General features: G+C 35.2%; 1 protein-coding gene across 2 annotated transcripts in view; it reads left to right on the forward strand.

The window, feature by feature from the left end:
- The window catches only part of HUWE1 (HECT, UBA and WWE domain containing 1, E3 ubiquitin protein ligase), a 148936-nt gene that overhangs the window by 39037 nt on the left and 96363 nt on the right, over positions 1 to 13536 (forward strand). For both annotated transcript variants that reach the window (XM_012660636.1, XM_012660635.1), the window contains exon 8: positions 12509 to 12571. In XM_012660636.1, the coding sequence (XP_012516090.1) occupies positions 12509 to 12571 (63 nt within the window). The remainder of the gene's footprint in view (positions 1 to 12508; positions 12572 to 13536) is intronic.

The following is a 13536-nucleotide window of genomic DNA, read 5'->3' on the forward strand; positions in this document are numbered from 1 at the left end:
TATAAAATTATTAGAACTAATAAAAGTACAGCGAGGTAGCCAAGTAAAAGATAAATATACAGAAAAATATAGCTCCTCCATGCATTAGTAGTTATCGGTTAGAACATGAGTGGTAAAAAGACTCCATTGATAATACGAACAAGTATAGTGTCTATAAAATAAGCCATATTGGGTATAACTGTAAATTTAAGAGAGGATAGTGTAGGAGGTTATATTGTGATCTAGTGGTGGGGATGGGATTCTTAAAAATCCCCATAGCATAAACCTAAAGGTAAAAATTTGAATTTTATAATAAAAAAATTAAGATTTCCTTTTCAACAGAAAACACCATACCTCATGGCTACTCCTTAGGCCCTTATACTGGATTAGAAATCAATATATTGGTTCCTTCATTGAGAAAAATTTCAGTTGTACTAATAGTATAATTACTGATGGTAGTCAAATAACATTCTGGCGCAAACTCATTTTGTCATGGACCAATGACACTTTAAACAATTGATGGAATAGCAGCTGGTCTGTGGGCAAAATTAAGCAGCTGTCGCCAAAGACAAAAGTTAACAGATCTGTGATAGATTGAGAGATATTTAGCAATGTTTTAAACTGGAAAGGCACTGCTCTCAGTCGACAAGGATAAACAAAGGAGATGGACAGGCAATTTATAGAAAAGTAAATTCAGCACATAAGTAGATGCCCAAACTCTGATAATTGGAGAAATAAAAATAAAATACAGCTTTAGCTTTGTAAGCATCAGATTTGCAGAAATTAAGTGTTGGTAGGTATGTGAGGCTATAAGAACCCTCATGCATTGCTGATAGGAGAGTTGAGTAATTCTCCTGAGTATATATCCCAAAGATGATATCACATCATTCCATAAATGTGATGTCAGAATATTGTGTCATCATTTGTGGTAGTGAGGAGTTGGGTGAAACCTGGGTATCATCATTAGTGGATGTTTGAGCAAGTAAAGTGTGGCACTTGCACACTATGGAGTATGTAGCAGTTAGAAGCAGTGGACCAAATAATACAGCAACATTGATAGCTTTTGAACATAGTGCTGAGTGAATAAAAACGTAAAAGCAGTAATTTCTATTGCTCAGTACCATTTCTGAAACTTAAAAACATGTGCACCCAAAGCAACATATAGTTTTAACAAAACAAAAATTAAAGGATAGGTAACAGAATTAAGTGTTTGCCTTTGGCAAGGAGAAGAGAATCTGGGCAATAATGGGACAGATGGATATATAAACAAGTATAGTAGTCCCCCCGTATCTCTGGTTTTAGTTACCTGTGGTACAATAATATATTCTGAGAAAGGCCACATCCAGGTAACCTTTTATTAAGTGTATTTGCATAATTATTCCATTTTATTATTGTAATCTCTTAATGTGCCTAATTTATATATTAAACTGCATCATAGGTATGTATACATAGGAAAAAACATAGTGTATAGATAGGGTTCAGCACTACCCAAGGTTTCAGGCACGCACTGGGGATCTTGGAACGCATTCCCCTCGGGTAAAGGGGGATTCCTGTAAGGGAAAATGTCTAACTAGCCGTATTTAAGATCTGTTGGAACAAGACTAAACCTTTACTTACAGATTTAAAAGATGGTCTGAATAGAGACAGATAACATTTTTTGCATGGAAAGACTGAAAATATATAGTAGAAGGTCTCTTGGATGAAATTAGGACCAGTAAATAGTTGCCAGGTTAATTATTTTTAAAATCTTGTTAAAAGCAGGAAATGTTTAAAAAGTGATTGGTACATACCATATTTTATAAACTAAACTGAAAATGTTAGTTTCCTTTCTTGTCTATTTTATGTAGGGCCAAGGACTTGACTTTGAGTAAGAAACAGTCTGTTATCTTACATAAACTACAACTATAATCTGTGATTTCTTTATATTGGAGTGACAATGTAAAGAAACTTATAAAGGAACCCAAACACAGAATGCTAGATTTTTTAATACTTCTGAATCTCCTCTCCTTAATCTGGTACTATTTTTATTATCTAAGAAAACACTGATGATGAATCAGGGTCATTTGCTGTATCAGATAATAAGATATTATAAAGCCATGGTGATTTTATTTTAAAGCCAAGTTTTTACTTGGCTTTTATTGTGAAGCCAAGTTTTGTAATTGGCACAGGAATAGATAGTACATCTGCAGAATGAAATAATAAGTAAGCTCTCATGTTGCTTGTGATCAAAACAGTGGGATAATAGGCTCTTTGAGGCAAAAATGTGTTTAGATTCTTCACACTATTTACATAAATCCTAGAAACATTTAGATGTAAATACAGGCAACATGATGTCTTTGATTATGTGAAAATTTAAAACTTCTGTATGATGAGATAGCTATACAATAAGGTAGTTGTACAACAAAGGAATAATATTCACAATATGTAAAGAGCTCCTACAAGTCAATAAAAATGGAAGTAACTCAGGAAAATGTGCAAAAGCATATGACAATTCACAGAGGTATATGCAATATTTTAAATTGGCCAATAAAACATGAAAAGATTACACTAGTAATAAGGGAAAGTGTACATTACAGTGAGATCATGTTTAACCATTAGATTGACAATAATACAGTATATACAAATAGTGGTTGTTGTATGAATACCCTTTGGTAAGGTTTTTTGGCAACAACTTTCATTTTAAAATGTGTGTGTTTTATTTCACCCAGCAATTTTATTTTAAGGAAACTATGTTACAAACGTATTCAAACGTGCACAAAGTATATACATAAGGATTCTCATTGCACCATTGTTTGAAACATCCTATTTAACATGGCATAAGCTATGACAAAAGGTCTCCTAGGTGAAAAGATCTCTAAGCATAAAAAACTGGTTTAAGATCCCCATTTATGGTTTTTTTTAAAAGTCCAAAAGTAAAACTATATAGTCTGGTAAGTTACATATCTAATTGTAAACTTAGAAAAAGGGAATTAAATTTGGGGACAAGATGAAGGGTGAGTTTCACTTTTTAAATTCTCTTTGAATATTTTCTAGGTACAGCATGTTATATATTACTTTTGTAATTAAATATGAGACTTGGTACTGGCTCTTTGCAAATGGTATTTTTAGTGACTGTAATACTCCATTGTTTATGTACTGTATTTTAATTGTTACCTCATTTCATACCTATTATACATAATCTTCTTAACACTGTGAGAGGAGGAATTCTTATTCCCATTTTACAGAAGAGAAGCATGAGAGGTTTAGTAAAGTGACATGGTTTGCTTATAATGCCCATAAGTAGGAATTGGTGGAACTGTGAACTTGAAACCTGATTGATTTGCTTATTCAGGCCATGTCCTTGCCAAGGGCTGTACCATATTCAATGGTTTTGAGATTTCAGAACAAGCTTTATTTACATTTAGGGATGGAAGAACAGCAGTTAATTTGGTACTTTGGTAGGTAGCACAAGATACAGTTAGTTTATTTGTGTAGAGCCACAGTAGCACCTGTCAGTCTTCACATCTTGTCACTCTACTTTTAGGCTGATATCACACACAGATATTTCATACTTTCATTAAATTAAATGTTCTGACAATTTAGAAAGTAAAAGGTAGGATGCAGACTATACTTTGAAATGGCACACATATGCAAAGTATAAGGGATTTTTTTGTTGTTTGAGTAGTTCAGATCAAGTTCTTTTCTTCCCTGTTTTGGACCATTTTACCACCAGAAAGGATTGCTTAAATGATCATTTATTTTGTTCCTTTGCATTTTGAACTCTTTACCTTAGACCAGTGTGCTGCTTTTTGTTCTGAATTGGGCTAACAGAGATTGTAGATTGAAGGTTGATTTCTAGTCCTGGATGATTTGGAATCTGGATGGATGCAGTGAATTGCTGCTTTTGGTAATATATTTATGTGCTTGATGCTTTGCTATGCTGTTAAAATAAAAGATTCTTACAGATTTTTGAGGTTTAGAGATAATGTGCTAGGTGTGTAATAATAGTAGCTGCCATTACTAATACCTCTCATTAAAATTCAAAAACTTTTCATATTTCTCTAAAATGTAAAATTTCTCTAAAAATGTAACTAGTTGGTATGGGCTTTGTTCCCCTTTTTCCTTTTGATGTGTAACTCTAGTTCTTACAACAGTGATCTTCATAGAAATCTTGGTTCATGCACCACATGTACTCACCATCAAACTGGTATTAACTGATCAACACATAAATGCACATATAAGAATAACATCTATTGGATGTTGGGTGGGGGGAGAGATCGGGCAGGGAGGAGGGGACGGGTATTTTCATACACAAAGAGTGCAATGCGCACCACCCGAAGGATGGACATATTTGAAACTCGGACTTGGGGGGGGGCAAGGGCAACATAAGTAACATAAATATCTGTACCCCCATAATATGCTGAAATAAAAAAAAAAAAAAAAAAAGAAATCTTGGTTCATGTCTCTTCAGTTTTTTCAGGCAGGTTCCTGTACAACACACATACACATTCATTTGCATGTGGTTAAGAATCTGGATTTAGAAATCAGACCTGCTTCTGCCACCAAATCAAATGAACCTCACTTACTATATCTGTAAATTGGGGGTTATGATATATCTACTTCATAGTTTTTATGATTAAATTAAATGAGGTCCATAAATAAGGCTCTTATGGTTAATACCAGTCATATTGGACATAATAAATGGAAGCTGTTGTTGATAGATGGTTATCAGCACATAAACTACATGCTATTTTATATTTGCTTTCTTTTAAAACTTTATACACAAATGTTATTTTATAGATGCGTGCATACTGTCATATGACTCAGTAGTCTTTTCCCTCTTGGCTCATCTCCCCATAACCTAGAATGTATCTTTCTATAGATATTCTTCATATTTTATTGACATGTTGAGGGTATCTTTGTCACTGAATAACAAATGCAGGATATTTTGCATTCTGATTTTCTTATTGAATACTTTGTTTAAAAGTCACTTTTAAGCTACCTGTATAGCCAGAAGTCCCCAACCTTTTTGGCACCAGGGACTGGTTTTATGGAAGACAATTTTTCCACAGACTGGGGATGGGGTGGGTGGGGGAGTGGGAGTGGGAGGGGTGCGGAACTCAGCCGATGATGTACAGCCCATTTCCTAACAGGCCATGGACCGTGGCCTTGGAGGTTGGGGACCACAGTGTATAGCTATAAGTAATTCTTTTGATGGCTACATAATATTCCACAGTTCAAATGTACCATAATCTATTCAACTATTTCCCTGTTGATGCGTATTCATTTTTTTCCTGTTATAAATGATGCTACATTAAGCAACCTTGTATATATGCTTTTAGTTACTGATACTTTTAATATGATATGATAGAGATATGATAAGATGGAGACTGTATGATATGGTCTCAGAAATCTCAATGTTACTTTAATTGGCACTTTCCTGGTTAGTAATGAGTTTGAGCATTTTTTTTTTTTAATGTTTCGCCATTAGGATTTGTTCTTGTGACAGTCTTGTCCATATCTTTTGTCCATTTTTCTCTTGGGTTTTTTCCTACTATAAAAGTCATGTTGCAGAAATTAGTCCTTTGTCATCTTATTATAAAAGTATTTTTTCCTTAATCTTTATATATGTTGTCTTTGTTTATTGTGTTTTTGTATATGGTATTTTCAAAAATGGTTCAGTCAGTGCTTTTAGAAAAAAGATTGAATATCATGTTTTGGTCTTTATGAAAAATGACTTTGTATGTGGTTTCTTGTAGTTTTTTTTAAATGACTCAGTTAATCCAATGATGTGGGCTAATTGTGAATGTGAACAGTGATTAATGAATTACAAATTTAGGGAAAATTCTCCAGTAAGAATCTCAAAGAGCCTCAATCCCTTTCCCTGATGTCTGAATACTTACTCTTTAACAAATCCCATCTAGTAGGGTGGTGTTGTATATGCCTCTGTGGCATGATTAATACAGTTATTTACTGGGTGTCTACTTAAAGGCCAAGTTCATATGGTAACACTACTAGGTAGATGAATACAGTGAGGCACAGAAGTTATATATATTATTTTTGGACAAAGCCAATGGGTTCTTACCCTCTGTTAAAGTGTGAAATATAATATCTGCTTTTCCTGTCTTAGACATTTAGAATTGCTTGGGTGTGATTCTTATTCTATACCTGGGCATCAGTCTGTGAACTGGCTCCTGAATCCTTACCCACATCTTCCAGTTGATACCATTCAAGAAATATATGGTTAGCCCTGTTCTGGATGTAGTGTAAAACATGTTCTTTTCTTTAACCAGCTCACTTTGTAGTTGAGAAAGCAGGATATAGATGCGTAATAATAAAAAGGGCAAAAAACTAGTGTTATTCTGAATAGTACTGACTATTAAGTACCCATAGATATTCCATAGATTTATCTTGGTGGCAAAACAAACTTGTCTTCTTGATAAGAATGCATGCTCGGTATTTTTAAAATGTAGACGAGATCGGGCGCATTCAGGATGGTATGGCCATAGACAAGTATTTTTAAAATGTAGAAATGTACAGGACAAAATTTATCATAATCACATATCTACTTTTATAATTTTGGTACATTTTCTTATCTTTATACATATTTCTTTACATAGTTCAGCCCATGGTATATATAATTTTATATTCTGCTTCATTTACTTACAATATTAGCATCAGCATTTTCCCATATTAAGTTTACGTAATTTTGTAAGAAGTGTTTATGTTTAGTATAACAGTACTATCTCATGAATGTAACAGCATTACAGACTTCCATGAATCAAGTTTGAGTTGGCATGGTTTTTTACAGATCCCAGCTTACAAAAACTTTCTAATTTAGAAGTGCTTGGTTTTTATTAGATTACAAAAGTTGGCAAGAAGGACTTTGTGGTGATAATAATAGAAGTTTTCTAAAATAGTTAGTTGGGGCAGCAAAAGAAACAAAAGGAAAATAATTGTGTAGATGTGCAGCCTTTCAAGCTTACTTTGCCTTGCAAACTCAGATCTTTGATTTGACTTACCTGTCTCTTCTGTGTAGCATCAAGCCTTTATAACCTGATGCTAATGATTTTCAGCAAATTCAGTGTTGTCTTCACTAGAAGTCCTGTGAATAGCCAAGAAAATATTAGAAATATAATGAGGAACTACTTACTCTGTTAGGTGTTAAACCATTTTATAATGCTATAATAATTTAGAGTGTGGTAATAAGAGTGGAGTTGACCATTCAATAGGTTCTAGAAGTAGATCCAACATGTTAAAGATGGCATTTCAGATTAACAGGAAAAGGATGGATTATTCAATAAAGTGGTATTTTAACAGCTAGCTCACTATTCATGGGGCAATTACGGTAGATTCTACTCATCAGAATAAAATTAAGATGTATTAAAAAGTTGTATGTTAAAAACATGAAGCTATAAAGGCAATGAAAGTAAGTATAACTGCATGGTTTTATGTTGTTTGGAGTGGCAAAGTCTTTTCAGGAATGAGACTAATAACCATGGAAGAAGATATTGATTCTATAATGATATGATTTTATACCTTCTATATGTGAATATTTTAAATACTGTCAAATTATACCATCTATGGTTATTTCTATTTAATGGTTTTCATCTTATTTGGGTATTTTTCTATTGTAAATAATGCCACAGTGGATATCTTTAATGCATTGATATTTGGGCCATATTTAGCAACAGATGCTTTTTATTAAGTTTTTAATGAATGTTGAACCTTGTTCTTTACACATTCTTGTGTCTCATTTAATTCTCAGGAAAATGCTACAGGCATCATTTTTTTAGTTTTATACACAGGCTCAATTTTGAGTTGTGAAGGTCAGAGAAATCCAGTAACTTGTTTCTGATGTCATTGAAGATGAACATTATAGTCCCCTGTCTTAAATCTGTCCCTTTTCACTGGATCCTCCTATCTGTATATTTTAAGAGAAAGCAAAACCATACATCTTTTTTTTCTTGGTCAGTATAGCTAAAGATTTGTCTATTTTGGTTGGATTTTTTCAAAGAACCAACTTTTTCTTTAGTTGATTCTCTCTTGTTTTTCTGTTTTTTATTTCATTTATCTCTGCTCTAATCTTTACTGTTTTTTCACTTTTGCTTGCTTTGAATTTTGTTGGCTGTTTTTCTAGTTCCTTAAGGTAAAAGGTTAGATTGCTGAATTGAGATCTTTCATTTTTAATGTAGGTGTTTAAACTTATGGGATACACTGAAGGCAGAAGGCCTCCTAAACACTGCTTTGTTAAGTGTATCCCGTAAGTTTTGGTGTGTTGTGTTTTGTTTTCATTTACCTCAAGGAATCTTCTGATTGCCTTTGTGATTCTTCTTTGACCCATTATTGATTGATAAGAGCGTGCTGTTTAATTACCATGTATTTGTGAATTTTCCAGATTTCCTTCTGTTTCAAATTTCTGGTTTCTTTCTATTATTGTTAGAGAAGATACTTTGTATGATTTCATTCTTTTTACATTTATTGAGGTTTGTTTTATGGCCTAACATATGGTCTATTTTGGGGAATGTTCGCGTATCTTGAGAAGAATGTTTGTATTCTCCTTTTGTTGGGTTCTGTGTATGTTTGTTATATCTAGTCTATGTAATGTTCAAGTCTTCTATTTCCTTTTTTGTCTTTTGTCTAGTTATTACTGTCTGCCCTGGTGATTACAACTAACATCTTAATGTACAAAAAGTTCAAATTAATACCAACTTAGTTTTAATATAATAGTAAACAAATACTTTGTTCCTGTACAGATCTATTCCCCCACCCTTTACTTTGTGGTGTTGTTGTCATCACAAATTATGTCTTTATACATTGCAGTACCCATCAACATATATTTAGAATTAGTTTTATGTAATTGTCTTCTAAAGTACATAGAAGCAAAAGAAGAGGTACAAACCAAAAAATACATTAATACTGACTTTTATATTTACCTATGTAGTTACCTTGCTGATGTTCTTTCTTTGTGTGGATTCAAGTTACTGTCTTGTGCCCTTTCATTTCAGCCTGAAGGACTCCCTTTAGCATTTCTTACTAATATAAGCAAATCTACTAGTGTGAATTCTCTCAGCTTTTGTTTATCTGAGAATGTCTTAATTTCTCCTTTTTTTTTTTAAAGGAAATTTGTATAAGAAATAGAATCCTTGGTTGACAGTTCTTTTAGTGCTTTGAATAGTTCATCCCACTACATTCTGGCCTTCATTGTTTCTAATGAAAATCAGCTGTTGATCCTATTGAGAATATTTTGTACATGACAAGTCACTTTTATATTGCTGCTTTCAAGATTCTCTCTTTGTCTCTGGCCTCTGACAGTTTGATTATAATGTATCTTGGTATGGCTCTCTTTATTTACGTTTGTCCTACTTAGAGTTTGTTGAGCTTCTTGGATTTGTAGATACATATCTTTCTTCAAACTTGGGAAGTTTTTCAACCATTATTTCTTTGAATAATCTCTCTGGCCCTTTGTCTTTCTTTCCTGTCCTGTGGAACTCACGTTACGCATACATGCATGTACACTTGATGGTGTCCCACTGATCTCTTAGACTTCGTTTTTCTTCATTTTTCCTTTATACAGACTGTGAATCTAAGTTGACCTATTTTCAGGATCACTGATTTTTCTCCTGCCTGTTCATATCTGCTGTTGAACCTGGTGAATTTTTCATTTCTATTATTATACTTTGAAGCATTTCTTTTAGCTTCCTTTTTCGTAAATTCTCTCTGTTAATATTCTTTGGCGAGACGTAATTCTCATGGTTTTCTTTCGTTCTTTGTACTTTATTTCTTTTGGCTCTTTGAACATAATTCAAATAGTTCATTTAAAGTCTTTGTCTAGTAAGTCCAATGTCTGGGCTTCCTTCTGGACAATTTCTGTTAATTTTTTTTCCTGTATATGGGTCATAGTTTTTTTTTTTTTTCTGTGCATGCTTTGTAATTTTTTGTTGAAAACTGGACATTTTGAATGTTATAATGTGGCATCTTTGGAAAAGAGAAACTCACCGGTCTTCGTAGAGGCACACTGTGTGTATTTTGGGCACATCTTCAGTACTCAGATAGGAAGTTTACAGCTCTACACTAGCTTTCACTTCTTCCTTGTATGGAGCCTGAAGATCAGTCAGAGGCGGGAGCTTAGGACCTTCTCAGGTCTTTCCCAGGGATGGGTCAGCCAGCCTTGGGCATGCATGTGGCCTTTTAGGTTCCCAGGAATATGTGGAGTTTTTGAAAGCCCCTATTCCCCAAAGCATCTCATACATAGCCTTACCCTCTTATTCCACTCTTCACAGTTTGTCTGTTGTTTGCCCAAGTGTATTCCTTGCCCCAGGAGGCAGAGACTAATGCATTTGCCATTGAATGTTTTCAACAAGTGCCTTCCCTTCCTTCACCCCTGAGAGACTTCCAAATTAGGCAAAATAATGGCAAGCCCTTTGAGCTGGTCCTTCAGGGGATCCATCAGACAAGCCAAAACAGACAACCACAATTCTTTGAGAATAAGGCCCATTCTGCTTACTCCAGGAATGTGGGCTGTTTCTTCAAGGCCATTGCTGAGCTAGGAATTGTGGGATAGGGCCATGGTAAGTTAAATACCACAAAGCTCTTTCACTGAGATTTAGCTGTTTTTGTTTTGTTTTGGTTTTCTCCATTAAGCATTTGCCTGGTTGCTTTAAACTTTTGATTAGTTTCCAGAGTTATGACAAAGTTGATTCTGACAGTTTTTTCCAGTTTATTCACTGCTTTTGTGAAAGGATGGGCTTTTGGGGTTCCCTATTCTGCTGTTTTTGTTGATATCACCCCCAGTATAGGACAGTCCAGTTTTAACCACCTGGAAGTGGGGGGTGTATATATCTGTTTCTAAGCAACTTTTCTCACTTAGGTTTCCAGTGGAGAAGCAAGCCCTGATGCCATAAGGCTGCAGTCCCCAACCCCAGGCCACGGTCCATTATTGGTCCGTGGCCTGTTAGGAAATGGGCTGTGCATCACTGCCTGAGTTCTGCATCCCACCCCCCATGACCCCCCTCCCCAGTCTCTAGTCTGTGGAAAAATAATCTTCCATGAAACCAGTCCCTAGTGCCAAAAAGGTTGGTGACTGCTGCCCTAAGGTATCCATTATATGTAACAAAATGACTACTGTACTTTTAGAGTGGTACTAGTTCTGTGTCATTCTTTGGAGAACTAATAAAGTATTCACTAACCATTTTCTGTGTTCTGTGCTTAATATATGATACCTGGATTGAGAAAGGCTACCAGTAGGTCAAGTGTACTTTGAGAAAGCTTATTTCTCAAGAAGTAGGCAGATGGTGTTTTTGTTTGATTTTTCAGGTTTAGACTTCTTTGGGAGGTGGTGACATGATAACAGCATTTCACAAAGAGGAAACACTTAGATGTAGACAGAGCCATGTTAGGCCATGGTGGTAGCCTACATCTTAGGTGATTGGGACCCATACTGGGTTGGTGGGAATAAAATGAAGATGCGAATTTAGGTGGCATTTGTGCTTGAACCATGGGTTCGGAATTCAGAGAAGAGTAGTTAGTTAACATTTTATAGCTGGGATGACTTGGAAATTTTTATACTTAAAAATATAATGCTCTTAATGCTAAAATGATACTGCAAAGGCTATGGAAGATGCAGGTTGGGTTAGTAAGCAGGTTACCACGGCTGGAGGTTTGGATCTGGAAACCAGTTGAGCCATTCTCCCTATTCCGTCACGGGCTTGTTGACAAATTTTTAGACTGTGATGGCAAAGTATGGTAATAAATAGACAAGGCAGAATCTTCTGCTTCGTAACTCAGCTCATGTCAAAAAGAGGAAGTAGAAAGCATGTGCTTGCACATGCACCCTAATGAGGAAGGCAGAGTGTCAAGGAAGACCTTCTGGGACATGACTGATTTGTCAGAAAGCATGACTACAGGGATGTGGAATGCAATGGCTGACAATTGCTGCTTGTGTTCTTCCTAGGAGCATCCTCACAGAACAGTGAAATTGATCTCATTGAAGAAACCATCTTTTTTTTTTTTTTGAATTTTTTGAAAGATCTGTATTTCACAAAGTGTATAAATCAAATTAAAAGGCAAATAAATGGGAAAATATGACAGAAAGGGATAAATGCTGTATGTGGTCTCCCAAAAATCAATAAAATACAAAGATTTATCAATAAATGGGACAGATAAATGAAAAATGTCACAAAATAATTACAAATGGCTAACACTTTAAAAAAATTCATTCTTCTTAATCACAAAAACAATGTATTAACTATTCCTTTTCTTTAATTCAGGATATTATGGGGGTACAAACATTTTGGTTATATGAAATGCATTTGCCTCACTGAAGCCAGGGCTACAAGCATGTCCTTCCCCCATACAGTGTACCCTGTGAAGAAACCACCTTTAGGCAGACCCTCTTGGCCTTGAGTCTTAACTTCTTGCTCCTCCTTCTTGTTTGACCTTCACATTGGATGTCTTCTCAACACTATGCTCCAAGAAACCACACACTCTTAAGTATTTTACACGCAAGGCACTGTAAGCACTTTCTTAAAACTCTTTTTTCTTTTTCAAGAGCTGGGGTGGAAAGGAGAATGGCTTTGGACTTGCAGAGTGTTGCAGAGACTTGCATATGATGGTAAGTAACTCTTTGGGATATAGGGGTCTTTTGGCAGAGATACGGTATGTTTCTGAGCCTTACTTTACAATGAACATATGGTATATGAAGTTACCAGTTGACATCAGGACCTTTGAGAAACCTGAGATCAGTTGAACCATAGCAGACCTTAGGAAACAATCTAGCATTGCTTGGGCCCTCAATGTGCTGGTGGTAGATGAAAGAATCACAGAGACACAGTGTATGTTCATACCCGCTTCTTGAGTAGGGAGCTGTGTTTGTTGAATTGGTTGGAAAGTGATTTTAAAAATCCCAGAAAGTGCTTGTATTCTCACACTGGAGCTATCAGAATTCTGGGCAGTGTGGCATGATTTAGGAATGGCTACTTGGAGAGCAGTTCTGTTAGGGTTACTGACAACTTACAATGTTCTATGTGCTTTCCATATTTATCTCTCTGCCTTTCACCCATGCTTAAGTTATAAGCTTAGGCCATCCTCCCATCTGCTTTGATATGTTGCTGTGGAACCACAAAGTACAATTGAATTTTTGATAACAATTCTGTGCCTGGAAGCAACTATACTTTACAACAGATACACAGTTTGTCTTGTTAGTTTGTCAGGTTTAGCACAAATGGCTGCAGTGAAATTTAGTGAATTTGTGTTAGCAAGCCTTTTTTTCCTCCAGGAGAATGGCTCTTCTGGTCACAGAAAACCACAAATTAGAGCAAGTTACTTTCCCACCTTAGCTGGTATACTTTCTTCAGTGAGTATTTTATGAAGCTAGCGTGTAATATGGGGAGTGTTGTCTGTTTAATAATCAAACAACATAAATCTTCAAGGATATTCAGAGTTTAGAATTCTAATTATGAGGATATAATTTTTCATCTTATATTTAATTGGCGAATTCTTTTTTTTTTTTTTTTTTCCAGTGTCGTGTCTCACTCTGTTGCCCTGGCTAGAGTGCCGTGGCGTCAGCCTAGTTCACAG

This window comes from Propithecus coquereli, unplaced genomic scaffold (genome assembly GCF_000956105.1).
Source record: "Propithecus coquereli isolate 6110/MARCELLA unplaced genomic scaffold, Pcoq_1.0 Scaffold671, whole genome shotgun sequence".
Taxonomy (NCBI): Eukaryota; Metazoa; Chordata; class Mammalia; order Primates; family Indriidae; genus Propithecus; species Propithecus coquereli.